Raw genomic sequence first — 19,720 nt, 5'->3', positions numbered from 1 at the left:
GAGGGAGAGGGAGAGGGAGAGGGAGAGGGAGAGGAGAGAGGAGTTGTCTCAGGAGAGAGGAGTTGTCTCAGTGTGGCAGATGTAATTGTTGCTGCCTGTTCCACATCACAGAAGTTCTTGCGTGGCACCACTCTTTTGTGTGATCTCATCACCTGCAGCCTTCAGGTCCGTTTTTAGCCCCAAAGGGAAGCCCGGTGGTGAGAACAGGAGGAGCCTGTGTCACGTTTCCCCCTCTGTCCCCTCCAGGCTGCGCAGYGCCCCGGTGACCGTCCGGTTTGTGACCAACACCACCAAGGAGAGCAAGAGGGACCTGCTGGAGAGGCTGACGGGGTTGGGCTTCGACATCGCCGAGCACGAGATCTTCACCTCCCTGACAGCAGCCAGGAACCTCCTGGAGCAGCAGCAGGTGCGGCCCCTGCTCCTGGTGGATGATAAAGCCCTGCCTGATTTCACAGGTGAGGTGCTCAGGAAACGATTAATTAGSGAGCAGCAGTTAATGAACGGCTGAGGGAGCACTGTGCTCTCAGTCATAGACCACCAGGCATGGTGGAGCCTAAAATACAAAATTTTGCAAGATCATAAAAGCCCTTTCTTCATTTTAAACCAAACACCAAACAGCCTGAAGTCATATCTGCTTGAGGAGCAATGGAAATGGCAGCCAAGGTGCTCAAATAGTCAGGAATTCAGGTAAAATTCAATACTTGTCAATAATTTCCAGTGCAAAAAAAAAAGTAATCGTTATCAGCAGGTCACTGGATATTACATCTACCAGTGTTGATTTTTTTTTGTATAGCAAGGATGCGTCAATTTGTGCAACATCTGATTTCCAGCAGAGGTTTTACTGATAAAAAACTGAACAAACAATGTGTAGGCACACACAGGAGGCTGTATCTCTCTTAATGGATTATTATTAAGTGAAAAATCTTCAGGCAGTTGCTGTTGCTTATCTGATATTGGACTTTTGGGTTTCACCCACATACATGGATGCCTTCACTGGTGACACTTCTGGTCATCACCCTGACTCCTCTAAATTGTCATCTCTAGTTAAAACCTGCTTTGTTTTCAATGCTCCCATTTCCATCCCTCAGCAATAAGGGGAGTGTAAGCTGATGTGTTCTCAGTTGTACATCAAAAATAACAAAGATACCCATGATTTTAACGTACTCAGAGTTGAAAACTGTGTATTGTATATTTAATTTTTTATATGAAGTCAAGGCAACAAATGTATGGGTGGCTTGCTGCTGCTCCCTGCCCCTTGCCTTGCAAACTGAAATCTTCTGTCTGTGTAATTTAAGTAGATTCTAATCTTGCCAGGATCTAGAAATTTCCTGTTGAAGTTTGGTGTCATAGGCTGCTCAGAAACGTCCAGAGAGGTCACTGTTCAGGAGAAAACTTTCTGTGAGAGCCGTGAAACCTATAATCTGTTCTACCTAACATCATACCCAGACAAATGCGCTCCCAGCAATATTCTCTATTTGTGCTCCCAGGAAGGCTTTCCTGGGTAAGAAACAGCAGAGCAGAAGCTCATTCAGTGAGAGCATTTAAATCAGTTCAATATCCATGGCTTTGGGATTTTCCATCAGTTTTGCAGGAACTGATGCTAATTGTGTACAAGATGGCACAGAGGTATCATGGAGGCACACTGGTGCATTATCTGGTCTGGAGTGGGTTGTTTGGTTTGTTTTTGCTACAAGGGCTTTGTCTCACATTTCCTCAGTGCTGCTCTTGGAACATTTAAGTACAGTGGAGAATGCTTTAAATTCCTGGTAATGGCTGCTCTTGAGCTGTTCTTGGCTGATCTCTATTCAGGTTGGTCACGGATGCATGAATGGAATCCTTTCTTGCTTAGAGGACCCAGATGCTTCTGGGTGGTGTCACAAATCCACTGTGGCATCTTTTGAGTGGTGTTTTGCTGGCTGAGCCCACTGAGGGATGTGCAGCAGGAGACCTCAGCCAGCAGAAGCAGCCAGGAGCTCTGTGTGTCCTGGTGAAGGTGCAGAATTTGAAGGTGGAGCAAAATGAGTTCCATGAGCACAGGATGCAGCTGATATGTGTCATTAACAAAACCCTGCTGTTGGTGCTTCTCTGCTTCCACTGCTGGTGCTGTCCAGGGCTGGAACTGCAGGGGAGCTGCTCCCAAGGGCACTAATCCAGATTAAAAAAAAAAAAATACTTTCCAGAAAAGCTAGAGTTAATCTGGGGTAACAACTTCTGGGCCAGGCTGCAGTACCATCTTTATTGTCAGTACCAGACTGATGYGTGGAGCAACAGTCAGTGAGGTTTCCTGTGACTAGAAGGAATGGAAAAACTGGATGGGATTCCCTCATTTATCTGATTCACTGCCTTACAAAGCACAGAGCTACGTGTAGAGAGGGGCTTTTAGATAAGATTCATTCAGTTAAAAGGGATTTTTGGGCCTGCTGTGTGTCAGCAGGAGCAGTGACAAAATCATCCAACTGTTGCTGTTCAGACTGCTCAGCTCCAGAGCTGTGCTCACCCTGGAGGATGGGACAGTCTGGATAGACCAACACCTTTTCCATAGATGCTTTCTTCATTTATGGAARACATAAAAGCAGTCTCTGTGATGTGTCTGTGTTGGAAAATGCTCGTTTTTGCCTTGAAGTGATTGAATGCACTTTGCTGACTGCGTGCTGCTGAGTATGTACTAAATCCTGTTTGCTCAGAGTTCTTGTTCTGGTTTTCCAGGGATTGGCACAGATAATCCCAATGCAGTGGTGGTGGGACTGGCTCCAGAGCACTTCCACTACGAGATGATGAACAGAGCCTTTCGGTAAGGAAAGTGTCAGGGGAGGGCTGTCATGTGCTGGGCTCTCTTTCTGGGAAGAAAAGGGTGGTGGGAATGTCACACATTACACAGCACATGAGGGAGCCACTGGTCTTGGTGGATTTGGACTTCAGGCAGTCCAGACCTCATTTTTACAGCYTTCAGTCTAAATAAACTGCAGAAGTACTGCCACAGCTGTCACTGAGGGGGAAAAAGCTAGCAATGCATYGAGGGTAAATACACAAAAACAGGGATGKSGGGAARCATTCACAGAATCACAGAATWATTTGGACTGCAAAAGATCTCCAAGCCCCCTGAGTCCAAGCTGTGCCCAATGTCCATCTTATCCCCAGCCCAGAGCACTGAGTGCCATGTCCAGTCCTTCCTTGGACACCTCCAGGGACAGGGMCTCCAAAAMYTCCCTGGGCAGCYCCTKCCAGTGCCTGACCACCCTTYCCATGAGGAAATTCCTTCTGATGTCCAGCYTMACCMTCCCCTGGCACAGCTTGAGTCCATTCCCTCTTCTCCAAGAGGAGAGGCACAGTCTGTTCAAAGCCCAGCCTTCAGAGCCCAAGTGCTACAGGGAAGGAAATCCAGTATTTAGGGCAGATTATTCCTTACCTACCTAATGATGGATATCCAGCAGTGTCTTCTGAAGCATCTTCCATTCAGGAGTGACCAGCACAACCTGTTGAGCCAGGCAGGCTATGGAGCTGATTTAGAGTGTTTTATTTCTAATGCTGTATTTGTAGACTAAGGGATGAATCAGGTAAAATCTGTCTGTGAGCAGGGCACAGGAGTCTGTGCAGAGCCTTTGATTTTACCTTGAAAAGCCTTCAGCTTGAAGGCATTGGGTGAGCCTRTCCATGACTGTAGCCCTTGGGTGTKATGAGCCCTTTGCCCTCTTKGCTCAYAMGACSGTGGCTACCACACAGTTCCTGRCATCTGCTGAAAACYCTGGTAGCAAACACCTTGGTCTGTCTGCATAACCATGAAATTCGAAGAGGGAGTATCAATTACTGCCCACCAGTGTTTTACAGAGGTTTCTTGCAGTAGGAGGCCAATGCTGTCCTCATCTACTGCCAATTCCATGTCACAGCAAGAGGTGTTGACCAAACTGACTCTGCCTGCCTCGTTAGTGCACCTTGCCAAAGGCATTGATTTTGGAGCTTTGCTTTGGGTCATGAGCRGACTCTTAATTTCACAACTGCTTGAGCTTAACCTATTGAGTACCTTGTGCTTACATCATTTGATTGATTGGTATTTCTGTCCTGGATAAGTTGTTGAATAATGCCCATTGTTTGCTTTGGGCTGAAGACCAGGACACTTAAAAAAGCCCAGGCTGGGCTCTGTCTGACTCGTGGCACTTCACTGATTTGTTCTGGGTGTTTCCCCCAGCCCTCCACAGGGGATAAACTTTTGCTGTTTTCAGTTCTGTCAGGCCTGATGGAAACACTGACCACTGGCACGTTCTCTTCTTGTTGAGCCTTGCCCTGTTCCTTCTTCTTTGCTGCTCAGATAATTAAGTCACTTGGGACTTGCATTGAAAATGGAACTGCATTGGGATTACAGAACTTTGAATCTGATTAGATGCAGATATCTACAGTGCAGGGSCCTGTGTCTTTGCTGGAGATTTGAGCTCTGGAGGTTGAGGGAGGCACTTTAAAGCATCTTTCCCCTAGCAGTGCTTAAAATAGGACAGTTGAACTGTGCTCTAGGAGTGCCTTTTCCTCTGCACTGACTGTGAGRAGCCCAGGCTGACTAATTACCTGGGAGGCAACTATTCCATTGACACCCAACATTAACTTGGGTAAATCTAACCCAACATGAGTCCCAAAACGAGATGCACTGAGTATGGCCCTTCTCCAGGCACCACTTGAAATGACTGAGACTAAATTTCTCTTTATAAATACGTGGGATTTTGATGCCACATTTAAAAGAATTCTCTCAGGTGAGATCTCTCCTGCAAACTGCTGAACGTAGTGGTTGTGGTGATGCTGTCAAATTAAATTTTTCTGTGTCCTAGAGGCATCCTCCCATCGTGAACATGTCTGGCTGCTCACAGAAACACAACCCAGCTCTCTTCTTGTTCAGCTTGCTTTGGAATACGTTGATTCAATAGGAGTGTTTTGTGATAATTTAGTGAAATGAAATACCATTTATGTCCTGCTCAGAGTTTCCAGRCTGCTCTGCAGACATTCTCCAAGGAGCATCTAGCTCACCTCAGCCAGCCTCTTACAATAGGGGCAAAACAAGACTTTGGTTGTTTTCTTAAAGGCTTTTTTTTGGAGTGTTTTGTAAATTAGTGGTTAAGGGGAAGATGAATCCTCCTTTCTGCCCTGAGGATATCCTTTCTTGAGAATAACAGCCAGTGTTTTACACCCCTGCCTGTTGTGATAAAGACTGGAATGACCTGCATTACCTGGAGAAGGTGTAAAATCAAAGGCAAAATGGAATAAGCTACAAGGTCCCTTCCCATCCAAACCATTCTGAGCTTCTGTGAGGCCTTCAGCTGTAAATATAATTTCYGTAATATAAATTTTGTACTCTTTCCTTCATTCATTCTCTAGGTTGATTTTGGATGGGGCGCCTCTCATAGCGATCCATAAAGCCAGGTATTTCAAGAAGAAGGACGGGCTGTGCCTGGGACCTGGACCTTTTGTGACTGGGCTGGAGTAYGCAACAGACACCAAAGCCACCGTGGTGGGGAAGCCAGAGAAGACTTTCTTCCTGGAGGCTCTGCGGGGCACGGACTGCGCCCCCGAGGAGGCCGTCATGATCGGGGATGTACGTGAACCCTCCTCACCCGCCTGGCGAGACACTGCTGCCCTCCCTGGTGTGCAGGACCTGCACAGGGGCATTCCCAAGGATGGGCTGTCCTTTCTAGAGATGGGAACGGAGCTGGGGAAGGGTCTGGAGCSCCAGGAGCGGCTGAGGGAGCTGGGAAAGGGGCTCAGCCTGGAGCAAAGGAGGCTCCGGGGGGACCTTGTGGCTCTGCACAACTCCCTGACAGGAGGGGACAGCCGGGGGGGTCGGGCTGTGCTCCAGGGAACAGGGACAGGAGGAGAGGGAACGGCCTCAGGATGGGCCAGGGGAGGTTTAGATTGGATATTAGAGAAAAATTCTTCATGGAATAAGATTTTGAGCACTCACACGGTTGCCCAGTGCAGTGGTGGAGTCCCCATCCCTGGACGGGTTTAAAAGCTGTGTGGATGTGGCACTTGGGGACGTGGGTCAGTGCTGGGCTGGGCAGTGCTGGTTGGAATCCATGGAATCCATGGTCCTAGAGGGGCTGTCCAACCTAAACAGGTCCATGAAAGTTCACAGGATTTAATGGGTAATCCGTGGGGTTTTCCTGTCTTACTTCAGTTGCTGTTTGATCAGGCAGAGCACMTAGAAAACAGCTCCGTGACAGTGTGACCGACAGGTAGCTCAAAGATTTGACTCTGTGTTGCTGCTTTTAAGTGACATGCAATGCAGGAATGTTTATGGAATTGTCTGTGCCCACTAACCAGCTGCTCTCCTGCTGTGTCCCAGGACTGCAGGGACGATGTCGGTGGTGCCCAGCAGGCGGGCATGCGTGGCATTTTGGTAAGGACAGGTAAGTACTCGGTGGATTTCAGGAGACAGTGGTGCCTTGAGTGATCTCACCCTGTGCCCAATAGTGAAAGTACCTCCTGAGCCCTGGGGCCAGCCTGGTCTGTGTGACAGAGGAATTCCACAGCCCYCTTGGGGTGAGGCAGAGGCAGCCTGTCAAGAAGGAGGTTGTGYACAGACCTGCACAGACCCCCAGCCAATGGCAGGGTGACCAAAGTCACAGACAGGGACAGCTGCTCTTGTAGGTGTGAATTTTTGCTCTGACTCAAAAATCCTGAGCAGTAATCACAGGACAGAGAGAACYGTTACTGTCACACCTCAGATTGCCAGAATCAGTCACAGCAATGTAACTCCTGATCGTGCAGGCGCTCTGGTGACATTCCTCTGTAATTACACTGGTCATTATAAATTAATTTAGCTTTGCATAAAAGTGGAACCTTGGAGGGATTGGCAGTTATTGTCTGTTGCTGATGGTGTCATGACTGGATGAGATCTCTTTGAGGTAGCAGCTGCTCGTGCCACAGTCTGAGCCACTGAAAATGAAGTGAAGTAATCCTGCTCTTTCTCAGAAGAGTCTTCAGAGAGGCACTCTTCATCAGGAACTGTAGCAATAGAGCAGGGAGTATTGGGTTCAAAATGAAAGACAGGAAATTCAGGTTAGAGATTTTAGGAAGAAATTCATCCCCTTTGAGGGTGGGGAGGCCCTGGCACAAGCTTTTCGRAGCAGCTGTGGCTGCCCCTGGATCCCTGGCAGTGTCCAAGGCCAGGCTGGACATTGGGGCTGGGAGYRRCSTGGGACAGTGGAAGGTGTCCCTGCCCATGGCAGGGGTGGGATGGGATGAGCTTTAAGGTCTCTTCCAACTCAAACCATTCTGGGATTCTATARTTCTRTAAAAGTGAAAATAACATTATTATTTTAAAAACCTAGTACATGGACATTTGCCAGTACAGCAGAGTGAACCAGGGCACGTTACACCAGTTTTGATGCAGAGCTGCCCTGGAGGAATCTCCAGGAGGGCTTGGGGTTTGTTTAGGGAAGCCTTGTGGGATGTTTGTTGCAGGAGAACCTCAGACTGGCATTTTCCTGGTTGGTACTGCTATGACAAGGCTGTAATTTTCACAGGAAAAGAAGAGTACTCAGAGGAGCTTAGTAAAGGATGATTGTGTTAATCTGTTCCAGGTAAATATCGACCAGCAGATGAAGACAAAATCAATCCGCCTCCGTACTTAACCTGTGAGAATTTCCCAGAGGCAGTGGAACATATCCTGAAGCAGATGCTGTGAGAARGGGAGCAGCTAGCTTGAAGAAACACCTGTTTCACACCATTTCCTTCATTCTTGCTTCAACAATTAAGGTCCCAAGATCAGTGGCACCCATCAGAAACCTGCCTGGGCTGTGAYGGGCAGGGGATCCATGTGAGCCTGGCACAGTCACACACACAAGGAGTCTGGCAGTGTTTTTCTTATTTTCACTTTTCAAGGAATACCTGGTGAAAAGCCCTGTCTGGCAGTGTCACCTTCTGCAGAATAAGTTAAACTGAAAAGATGCACTGACAATACTCAAGTAAATAAAGCTCAAACACTAGCAGAGCCTCAGTGGGCCTGCAGTGATTTCACTGAGAACATCTCTGCTCTGCCTTAGAGGTAGAGATTATGCACGTTTCGAAGTGACTCTTAAATGAAAATATCACCATTGCTTAATAATAACTACTGTGGCTGTCTTTCATTAGARCAGATCCTGTTCTTTGCTTTTCAAATTTTACATAAAATTAAAAACTGTCAGCATTTTACAGATGTTTTAATTAGATGCTGTTATTAAAAAGAATGATACAGAAACAAAACTCTGGTATTAAATGCCTCAGAGACTGTGACTTTTTAAAATTAGGCTTCACCAGGGTCCTATTAATGCTACAGTTGCTAAATTTCACTGTTGTTGGGGATATTCTTGTTTCTTTTTAATGTTATGGAAAAAATCCTTCACAAGCCATGGGGACAGATTCCAGTTTTTACAGTTGGTTAGCAGAGCTCTAAAATGAAATTTAATTCTGTAGCGTGCAATGCTTTTCTTATGCACTGCATCCCCCAGTATGAACCAACTTTGTAATGATGGTAAATGGCTTTTCTGGTCCATTTGCAAACTGTAATAATCAAAGTCCTTTACAGTTGTTTTACAGTGCTCCTGTGTGTTAAATTATTAGATTGTAATTATGCATTACTGRAGTATTAACCTTATTGAAAATACAGTTTTGTGTTAATGAGCCATGCTGGTTCTTGTTAAACAAAACCATAGTGATGAATGAAATTTCCTCACATGTGACAGTGTCTCTCTGCAGCCTCACTTGATGGGTGGTTACCCATGGGTTACTTGATGGGTGTTCAAATTTAGTCTCTGTCAGGAACAGAACATGTAGATGGAGGAGATTTTKCAGTAGAAACACAAGAATAAATCACARAATCATYTAAGTTGGAAAAGTTGTCCAAGATCATGGAATCCAACCRYTCCCCWRSMMYKSCCMRGSCMMCMMYKRMCCATGTCCCCAAGTGCCACATCCACATGGCTTTAAAACCCCTTCAGGGATGGGGACYCCACCMCTGCCCTGGGCAGCTGTGCCAGGGCCAGACAATCTTTTCCAGAAAGAATTCCAAATATCCAACCTGAACCTGCCCTRGTAYAACTTGAGGTTGTKTCTCTYATKATRTCACTTTCTGCAGATGAGAACAGACCTCTGAGGAACAGAAGCCATCTTTAGGTGGTGTCTGCTGTATGCTCTCACCTTCTGTTTTGTATGAATTCACACATCCAGTTTTTGTGGCAGCAGTTCTGAACCAGTTGTTTTCTGCTTGGACAGATGTAAGGGAGGTCAGTGGCCTGGGGTCAGAGTCAGGTGCAGGGAGGTGGGAGATCTCCCAGTAAAATCCTGTGAAGGCATTTCCCTTGGAGACTTACATTAATGTGTGACTGATGCTGGAACTAAAAGGGACCATCAGAGCCTCAGTGGTGCTGGAACATGCTGGAAAACATGCACACTCCTGGTGTTTGGAATTCAGATGCACACCAGCCCAAGGGAAACACAGGGACAACTGCAAAGAGGGGAARCATCTTGCCAAGCAAGAGGGATGGTGAGAGAGGGCAGTGATGAGACCTGGAGCCTGAAAAAAATGATTTGTTGGAATGCCTGATGAGAAGAGTGCAGGTTGTGGCAGTGCTGGCTGCTCCTGGACAGGAGGCAGAACGTCTTCTGGGCAGTGCCCAAGCCCTGAACAGAGACCAGAGAGGGGGTGGAGTATCCTCAGTGGGGATATTCCAGACTCTGTGGAAGGGCAGACTCTCAGTCCTGTGCCCTGTGCTGTGGGATGGCCCTGCTGGAGCAGGAAGATCGCACCAGATGTGAACGCTGTGGTCCCTTCCAGCCTGACCTATTCTGGGATTCTGTGGTTCTGTGATTCTGTTTTATAGGTGTCTGCAAACCACTGAGTTTCTAGTTGCAAACCAATACAGTTTCTAGTTAATTACCATAAATTTGCTGGTTTTCTGCAGTTTTCCTCTAATTCCTTTTCCACCTTGGAAATACCCCAAACCAACAGAAAAATAATACACTTCAAGGCTTTGAACCCAAATGAAAACAATGACTAACTAGCCAAATTTACATGGCTCCTCTAAACTCCTGAATTTCACTGAAAACTCCTGTTTTGTGTTTCATTAAGAAGGGTGCAAGTCTCTGCTGAAAAAAAAAGCAGAACTGACTGTGATATTTTGTTGAGTGTCAGAAATGRAGAATTACACTAATTGTCTATCTGCTTTTAAACTTTGCTCCAGTTCTACCTGAAATGTGCCTCAAATAAAGACTGAGAAGCAATCGATTTTTAGGTCTTTATACAYAAATTAAGGCTGGAGGCTTTGTTGCATAGGAGCTGCCATCACATTAACTCCAAGAAGAACATTTCTCRAATGGTCATTAGAATAGTTAATGAAGAATAAGCACCACCCCTTCACCCACCCTTGCATCTTTAAAGATTTCCCTCTGACACTTGTCACTGCATTCTCTTCCTTGAAACAACAGCACTTCCTTCTCCATCACCATTTGATCCTGTGGAGGCCAATTTGGGTAGCAAAAGGCTCAGAGGTTTTCAATTTTGGGGTTTTTTTCCTGTCAGACTGACTCGAAATCTCTCTGCCAAGCCGTGTACTTGTGGCTTAGATTCTTTGCTGATGGCTTGGTGTGGGTGATCACATCCAGGAAATCGTCTGTTGTGATTGTGTCCAGTTGGATCATGGGCAAGTTACCGTTACCTAAAGAGAAGAGAATTGAATAAATAGTGGTACTATCGAGATAAATTAAATATTGTATTTATGCACAGAGCACAGATAAAAACAGCTTTAAAAGGAGCTCTGATTTTTAGAAATTTAGACAGTTTGAGCTGCAGGGTTTAAAACTTTTCCAGGCAGATATCAGAGCTCCACCTGCTGGAGTTAAAATGATAGTTCCCTGACTTAGAGCAGGAGATCAGCATTTTCCAGGTCGCATTCTCTGCTCAGAGCTGAGGTACCTGGCTGATGATTTTCAAGAGCATCGAAAATTTTCCTCACTGGTCTCATGGCTGCCTCCTTGCACACGAGTTTTATATCTGAGCCAGAGTATCCATTTGTTTCCTGTGATGGGATCAGAATGATACATTACAACTCACAAATCAGAACGAAACTGAATTTACAGGGATACCATATATATATATATATATATATATATTCATATATATTTTTATATATATTCATATATATTTTTATATATATTCATATATATATTCATATATATTCATATGTATTTATATATATATTTATATATATTTATATATATTTTTATATATATATTTGTGAGGTCTTGCTGTTTGAAATATATGATTATGCACACATGGACACACAAATCTATTTTTTTTTGTGTACTCTCCCCTCAAAATTATGCTGCTTGTTATTCTTTTGAATGCTTACAACACCTTGTAGGATCAAGGAAAATACTGGTCATTTTCTTTCTAAATGTCTTTTTTTTGTAGGTCAAATAAAATCTGCCTGAGTCCATTCTCAGCTTTCCTGTTAATAGAATAACTCTATTTTCTTTCAACATTTATGAACCCAGAACTGAGCAATATTGTCTCCGTGAACAGAAGTAAAGAGGCTCGGCTCAGCTGGGTAAACTAAAGTAGTGTCTGGGTCCTTGCAGCCTGGGCAAATTGAAGGTGTGCCTGCTTACRGGTGGAGGTTGGAACAAGAATATCTTTAAAAAGTCCCTTGCAACCCAAACCATCCTCGGATTCTGTTTCCTAAGAATTCAGGATGTGACAAAGGGCTAAATGRAGGAAGGCCGGGTATCCAGTGAATCTCTTCACTGTAAAATGCTCTTTTCTCCCGCAGCAGTGGAGCTGTGACRAACCTTCCCTACACAATTAACTGTTCATTACCCTGATGAATTGGAAGTGCTCCCAGCTTGGTGAGAACAATGATAAAATCTGCTGTTGCTGGAAGTCTCCCTGTATTTAAGGCTGGAAATCTGGCCCAGCAGAGAGGACCAGGATACACCATTTTGCAGGCAGAGCTGCACGAAGCTGTCAATTTCCAAATTAGTGTAGCACACTCAGCCCCGTGTCCCGCCGGTCTCCCTTGGGCTGCAGCCTCGGGCTGAGCTGAGCTCCTTCCCAGCTGTCCCAGCCCTCATTCACAGCCGTGCCCCAGAGTGGCACTGTCCCTGCCGTGCCTCCCACCTGGCCCAGCAGGTTGTAGTCCAGATCCGTCCTCAGCTTCACCCCGCCGCTGTTGCTCACAGGGGGCAGCCAGTGCTGGATCATCACCCGCCGTGCCTCTTCACTCGGCAGGTCAACCAGAATCCTCTTCTCCAGCCGCCGCAGCATGGCAGAGTCCAACTCCCTGCAAGCAGAGGAGAGRGAGCGTCTCAGCGCATCTCGGTGTGGAGACATGGCTGTGACARCAAGATTCTCGCCCGTAGCTGTGCCAAAGGAAAGGGTTAATTGTCCAGTGTATTCCGTGCGGTGAAATGCTGCCTTGTGACTCTGAGGCTTAGCGGTAACAATCAGAAGTTGCAGTTTCCATCCGTCGCCCTGGTACTCATCTGCAGCATGTCTCATCAGCAACAACCTCTCCCTTACCCCCTCTGCTATAAAGGAGTCACTGCAAATTGCCTGTCTGGGCACTCTCAGGGCTAATTAATTGCTACTAAGTAAGGGATGCTCAGCAGGTACAAAACCCAGACTGAAGGTCTTGCATGTGAGGCCATGTATCATGCCAGAACAGGACACTGAACTGAGACTGCTCCTGCGATACAAATTGTAAATAATACAGACACAAATGACACAACCCTTATAAACAGGATCATGTGAAGGGTGAACAGGCTTCATAAACATGTCAGTGAGCCAAAAAACATGATTATGTCAACATCAACATTGTCTAAAAAAAAARAGATACAGGTCCTGTATCTTTCTCTACCAGCCCACTTCAATCACAGACTCCTTATTCCAGTTTAAAATATAATTTACTTCTCATGCCTGCCAGAAAACTTTAATCTAGGGGAAACCCACATCAACATGTCTTGTGCAGACAAAGTAAGAGGCAAAAGAAGAGCACCATTTCCACCTGTGTTGRCTGAGCACAAAGAACCAGCTGCTGGAGAGTTGTATCTGCAACCTGGGAGTGCAAACACACTTAAATAAACCTGTCCCTGTCTCTCCCAAACCCCTGGGTGAARTATTTTTCCCAGCAAAGTCAACATTAAAGCAATGAATGGAGTTTCTTATATGAAACTCCCTTTAGTTTACAGGGAGCTTAAAGCCAACTCAAGATGGATTTGTAACACAACACCAGAGCTGATTGCTGTCACTTCTGGTGATCTGTCCTTAGTTTTTTTAATACCAAATGCTTTCTATGGCACAGCACATCATAAAGAAACCCCAAAATGGGCTCCCCATACAGGTACTTGCCAGACCTCAGCAGGAACAGAAGTGCTCCTCTCCCCAGAAATTATGTCTTGGTTTGGGAGACCTTGTTCCATGTGCACTGATCCAAGGGCAATAAACACAAAGATCAGAAAACCACGAGYCCAGAGGACAACAGGAATTCACTCAGATCCACCCCAGTGTTTATAATCAAGACCTCACAAGTAAATACTAGAATCTATTAATCAACAGCTGTTGGTATATTGGTATTATTGTTATTTTTAGGCTGTTTCAGGTGCTGTGCAATTTCAGTGCAACAACTCTCAGAGAGGGTGCCACCCAGAACAGACRAAGAACCACATTAGTCTCTTTTCACCTTTCAAGGGTATTTTTCAGCTCAGCTTCTCAAGACTGCCTTACTTGTCTGGAAATAATTTCTCTGGCTGACAACACTGTGATGTTATTTGCCCATATTAACATTGCCTATGTAGAAAGGGCAAAAGTTCCCAGGTTTTAGAGGTGCCCACACAGGTATTCTGAAGTCTTTGCAGGTGAAGGACAACCACAGCCAGTCTCTGTAAATAGCCTGAAAATCCTCCAAGTGATGACATTTTCTATCACTTCTTCTGCTTCAGGTCCCCCCAAGATCAGAGTTTCATGAGCCCCCTCAGCCATGTTCTGTAAMTAAGTTTCCAACAGAAGATGCTCTGTTCTGCCACAGTTGCTCTGTGGCTGCCCCACTCCTCAAGTGCTCAGGAACAGGTTGCTTGAACCACCTGGTCAGGGGAAAGGTGTCCCTGCCCGTGGAACTAGATGTGCTCYAAAGTCCCAGCCAACCTAAACCGYTCTATGATTCTGTGATTCTGTTTTTCCAGAAGGTTACAGTGACCTGTTGGCTGAAGAAGGAAATAAAGAAACAATGTCTTTGTTATTTTAAGTGTTTAGCTTGTTTGCTAATTGTTTTGTCAGTGATCAAATACAAGGTTAAGTGACATTAACCAGAGCAGAATACAAAGCACTGAGCCAACCTAAATATTCTCTGAAACAACAGCCAATGGAAGTACTGAAAGATGCTCATGAGAAGATAAACAAAGCTCTACAGATCCATAAGATGGATGACTTTTTGTAATTAACATTAGGAGGCAWCACAGAATTGCAGAATGGTTTGTGTTGGAAGGTAAGAATCTATCAGCCTGCACTAAAATTTCACTCACCTTGAGCATGAGAAGAAAGCAGCACATCAATGAAAGGAATTAAATGTGCAGATATATTAGGAAACATTCACTACGTGATTAAGGATTTCTTTATTCCTTCACTAATGAGGCCTTTATTTTATTTAATTACATTGAATCATTTCACCAAGCAATTTGTCAATAGAAATGCCTTGCAGATGAGCAGCAGAAAGCAGGGCTGGGCAGCAAGCACAGGCTGAAGAGGAAGATCAATAGCTGCAGTGCAGCTTAGGACAGTGTAAAGAGCTTTGTTTAGGCTTCTTTTCATTCTTTTAAAAGCAGCTTGGTACTAATTTTTTTTTCCCTGATCAATAAATATCCATGTTAAACAAATCTCTTGAAATCCAGCTTAACGACAAATGTTTGTAAGAGCTCAGGGCTCTGCTGTGAAGCCACAATAGGTATTTTGAAATTTTTTTATGAAATATTACTGTGGATATGAAGTCTGGGTCTGACARTTGGACTAAATGTCACCTAAGACTCATAAAAATAATCTATAAATACACAACTGGAATCCTAAAAGAGTTTCAAAACCTGTCGACCTCTCTTGAGGCAGATAATCCCAAATTCCTCGAGGCTGGAGTACCCCAATGACATAAAAGCTCAGGCTTGCACCAGGCTTCCCATGCCCCAAACACCTTTCTAAGCATTTGCTCAGCCACTTCCTAAAGCATTTTCTCTGTGGTAGGCACAYTTCTGTCAGACACTCTAGCCAGTACACTCATGGGTTGGGTTTGCATAAGAAAGAGCAAAATCCAACCAATTCACAAGAGAGAAAAGTCCAAAAGGAAGTTCTAAAGTCTCAGGTATAAAACTTTCAAAAGTGAACATCTCAGCTGCCACCTTTGTCCCAACACAGACTGACAGCTTCTTTTCAGAGTAGGTCCCTCAACGCAGAAACCTTRTCATGTTGCATCAACCTTAAAAAAATACTGTCATTTTTGGTGTTTCAAAGAAGCAATTTTGCAGAAATTAGAATTTCAGTATTACAACAAGATCAAAAATCAAATATGCAAAATATTCAAGACTGAATTCTGTGTATTTTACACAACTTCCCAGTCAATTTACTCATTGTGTAAAGCAGACACGGGGTAATAAAACATGCTGAAATCTCTCTGCATGGATAATTATMTCACAGGATAATTTAAGAGACCGCAGAATGGTCTCTTCCAGAACATGCACTGCTCAGAGCTTCTTCTAAAAGGGAGATCCTGCTGCAATAACATATACATTTACAGTGTATTGCTAACAAAGAGAAAATGTATTAGTAGTGTATAATTCTCTTTCAAATTTAACTGTCCACACACAGAGTAGATATTTTTTCAACATTTTCTTACACAAYTGGAACATAATTAAATCGAATTCAGCTCAGTTCCTTTTATATAGATACTGTACAAAATGGGGGGATTTTGCGCTGATTTAAATTCATGAGTTTGACCAAGACATAAATCYCCCAAACCAACACACAGACTTTGTTATTATGGTTATAAAAAAAGCCCATAGTGGCTCTGTACTCACACTTTTGGGCTGGTGTAGGAACCAGCCTAACTTGTACAACCAACTTCTATGCAAATTTTAAGTGTTCATACGGCCGGTCTCTCAGTTAAAGAGCCTGAAAACCCTGGACAAGACAAGCCAAGGACTGATTGAAAATATTACCTTTGAGTCTCAATTCTCAGGCAAAAATTCCAGTTCCAATGTTTAATTCTATCTGTCCATTCCCTAGAACGTTTTAGCCAGGCCTGTCAAAAAGGGGATCAGCTGACAAGACGAATAAAAGCACAGACTTTGTAAGAGAAAATCTGGTGATATGCACACCCAAAATGTGCRTTTGTATGTTCTGAATAATATATGCTGTAGGAGTTAAGACTTTTTCTGTAAGCACTTGAAAGGAAGCAGCTGTGGTTACACACTCAGTGTCATTCAGACTCAGACACTCCCAAGTGCCTGTTGATTACAGACCACAGCCCTCCAGTTACACCAAGAGGTTTTTCTGACATTTGTCCCCGTGGTAACTGTGTAAGATTCAACGAAAAGTCACTAATCTTGAAAAACAATCCACGAATGAAGGCTGTGGTTCGTGGGTGCAGAGCCCTCTATGGCTCTCAGCTGGTTTTGGGTGCCTTGCTCTGTGGGTGTCACACGCAAGAGCTGGACAAGTGTCACCTCACTAAACAAAGCATCTTTAAGGCAAATTCCAAGTTTTGCCATCTGACACGCTGCTGAACYGTTGCTCAAGCAAGGCCATTCCCAAGGGAACACCTCCCACTGGGCTCCAACAAACAACTCCCAGACCATGGCTTGAAGCTCCCTGGAAACAGGACTGCTGTCCTCTCCTTTTCTGACTCTGAGGYTGAACTCCTCTACATGTGAGAGGGGAACAGACACACTTTGGTCCATGTCCCTTTAAAGACAGGGGTATCCAGAAAGATCTCAGTGCTATGAGGATCAGCAACTCCTCTCCTCAGCATCCACAGTTGTAACACCACATATGTTACCTCCCTTCCTCATCTTCTCCTGCTTGTCTTGTTCCCAATGCAAATCCTGCCCTGTCTAAGAATGATGAAATTCCCAATTCCRATCTCAAATTATTTATTTTTCTATACTAAACTGTGTTAAAGAAACTGAAGAATTTTGTCCCTCAACTTTTCAAAGTCCCATTTGATACCAATAAAATCCAGCATTCCTATTTATGGAGTATCCTTCTAAGCACCAGATGTTTTAAGCACCTTACAGTTCCARGCTRAAAACCCTTCTTAGCTTAAACATARTAAATAACTTGCCTATAAAGTGAAATACTCCATTTTAAATATTAGCAGCTGGTACAACCAGCATATGTTGACTTTATTATGGATTATTCTCATGTGACACAAATAGCAAGAATTGAAGAGTTTAAAAGTAAAAGCTCCAAATTAATCTTTAAATGCTTTAACCAAATATCAAGGCTTTTTCTGCAGAAGTCTAAATAAAATCTTTATCTGTGCTTAGAAGCTCATGAAAATGTATTCAAAATGTACTCTCTGGATCTCTTACCATGGCAGATTGGAAGCTGCTAAAACAAATACAAGATCATCAGATCGGGCCAAGCCATCCATCTGCACCAGTAATTCTGTTTTCATCCGCCGACTTCCTTCATGTTCACCACTATCAAGATTCAGAGAAATATTATTTGCTCAGTGCATTAAAGTAATCATCTTTATTTATACAGTGTCATTCACAGCAACTGAGCCCTTGTCACAGTTTTGCCCCAGTTCAAAGCATGATTAAGCTCCATTAGCTAACATCTAAGCATTAAAATCAAGCTTTCTAATGATTACTTAAATGGACTCTTTTCAGTGCATTAAAGTGAGGAGAATTCACTATTACTGAATCCAAAGAAAATATTTATTTTTATTTTTTTTTCTTTGTGTTAATCTCCATGCAAGACCGACATTTACTGGAAAAGGGCTAAGGCTCCAACTGACTGATTGATTGATTGATTGATTGATTGATTGATTGATTGATTGATTGATCTATAGCAGAGAATTCGTATAATGTGATAGTTGCCATTAAATTACTGGCACACCTACCTCTTCAGGGTAACGTTTTTCTATGAGTGAATGTGAAGTGACCACAAGAAGATAAACCCACTACTGAATTCAACATTTTGCAACATGTTCCATCAAAAGAAAACAGAAAAGTACTCCATACTGACACAAATTTAGAAATGGGGYAGAGACCACACAGAAAGGACACTTCTTCAGAAAAGGAGAACTTAAGCAAAGTGCTAAGAATTCTGGCCTTGATACAGGTAATCTGTTTTGCAGAAAACCAGCTGGAACTCTTGGTTCAGATGTGAAACTCTTGAAAACTCCTGGATCAAGCCCAGGGAAAACATCAGGACCTTAGATGGTAAGAGCTGAAATTCAGGTTTAATAACTTGTTTCTGCAAAGGCATTCATACACTAGTGCCAAGTCAATATTTAAGTAARTACATGCAAAAATAAGTACAACATCTAGGATAAAAATCCTTATTAGAATATAYAACCTAGTGATGTTAATGAGAGCTTTTAAATGTATATATGAAGGACAAATTTGGCTCATAATTTGCATCTATTAACTGAGAATGACTAAAGATAGTATCTTTACTACAGGGCACATCCTATTTATAAATAGTAAGTATATAATATAAGCATACAATATGAAAGTATCTTCATCATACATAAATGAAGTGATCATGTATTTACTGTAYATAAAATCCACTGTAATGGACTCCTAATGATTATAAGAATATTTTATATATTTCCTGCTTTTTTTCCAATCTATAACCTTTTCAATCTGTTTTTAAYGATAAACTTTCTACACCTTGGACGAAAGTAGYAACATCCTCCCACTGCTGCAATGGSAAGTMCTGACAATGCCACCAAAATCTGTCATTAATCAAAATGCCATTCCATGCTCTGCAATGCCCATGTTCAAAGTGTCACAAAATAAGCAGCTTCTTTCTTACCTCTAATGATTCTCCTGTTTTTTCTCTCACCACTACTTTTATTTACAATTTCAAATCCCTTTGAGGTATAGCATAACTGGTTATAAACTCTTGCACTTCCCTCCTTTTGATGCCCCTGTAGCCCCTTGCTAATCCTCACACAAGCTGTCTGGGCTCTCTGCTGTGACTGAAACAACCACTACACCTCTCTCTTCTAATCCCCAAGTGGTCCCACCAGTTACCCAGGAGCAGTGCCTCTTTGACTCATAACTGACTCCAGCTCATCCAAGAAAATTGTGGAAGGAGCATGGTACCGGGCGAGCTCGAACAACACCTGTTCAGAGAGAAGAGTAAAATGTGAAAGGCAAACTAACAGAGAAAGACACTGAAAAACACTGCATGGAAGATAAACTAACAGCACCCACATCCCAAAGGATATCTGCTGGGAAAAAGCCCTGGGGAGGCTGAGGGTCCCTGAATCCTCTCAGATTCCGAGAGGTTTGTAAAGGAGATATAAAGAACACAGCCTTGTAATCCTGTCTTTATGTGTAAATCTTTCTGTCTAAATCCTATCAGAGTACCCTGAGAATAATGGGATAGAAGAAAATGATCCATCAGAGGATTCCGRGAACTCCTAAATTGTTATTGAGATTAAACATGTGCCTGTTGTTGTTGCTCCATTTGTACTTTTTTTTTTTTTTT

At 43.6% G+C, this 19,720-nt stretch overlaps 2 protein-coding genes across 3 annotated transcripts in view; one reads left to right on the top strand and one right to left on the bottom strand.

The window, feature by feature from the left end:
• HDHD2 (haloacid dehalogenase like hydrolase domain containing 2) overlaps positions 1–8,730 on the top strand; it is a 13,071-nt gene extending 4,341 nt beyond the window's left edge. The window contains exons 3-7 of one of the 2 annotated variants that reach the window (XM_057367808.1): positions 247–455; positions 2,707–2,791; positions 5,356–5,572; positions 6,323–6,376; positions 7,563–8,730. In XM_057367808.1, the coding sequence (XP_057223791.1) occupies positions 247–455; positions 2,707–2,791; positions 5,356–5,572; positions 6,323–6,376; positions 7,563–7,613 (616 nt within the window). In that variant the 3' untranslated portion in view covers positions 7,614–8,730. Of the gene's footprint in view, positions 1–246; positions 456–2,706; positions 2,792–5,355; positions 5,573–6,322; positions 6,387–7,562 lie in introns of both variants that reach the window. The other variant, XM_057367807.1, reaches the window with a different exon arrangement.
• A 1,484-nt stretch (positions 8,731–10,214) lies between these two features.
• Positions 10,215–19,720, bottom strand: part of KATNAL2 (katanin catalytic subunit A1 like 2) — a 28,500-nt gene continuing 18,994 nt past the window's right edge. The window contains exons 12-16 of the mRNA XM_057367805.1: positions 19,261–19,352; positions 17,584–17,694; positions 12,134–12,296; positions 10,931–11,033; positions 10,215–10,673 (exon numbers count right to left, since the gene is read on the bottom strand). Of these exons, the coding sequence (XP_057223788.1) occupies positions 10,534–10,673; positions 10,931–11,033; positions 12,134–12,296; positions 17,584–17,694; positions 19,261–19,352 (609 nt within the window). The 3' untranslated portion in view covers positions 10,215–10,533. The remainder of the gene's footprint in view (positions 10,674–10,930; positions 11,034–12,133; positions 12,297–17,583; positions 17,695–19,260; positions 19,353–19,720) is intronic.

The sequence above is a fragment of the Malurus melanocephalus genome, unplaced genomic scaffold (assembly GCF_030028575.1).
Source record: "Malurus melanocephalus ecotype Western Australia unplaced genomic scaffold, MMel_1.1 scaffold_85, whole genome shotgun sequence".
Taxonomy (NCBI): domain Eukaryota; kingdom Metazoa; phylum Chordata; class Aves; order Passeriformes; family Maluridae; genus Malurus; species Malurus melanocephalus.
Note: the sequence above shows the minus strand (reverse complement) of the source record. Positions and strands in the feature narration are given on the sequence as shown.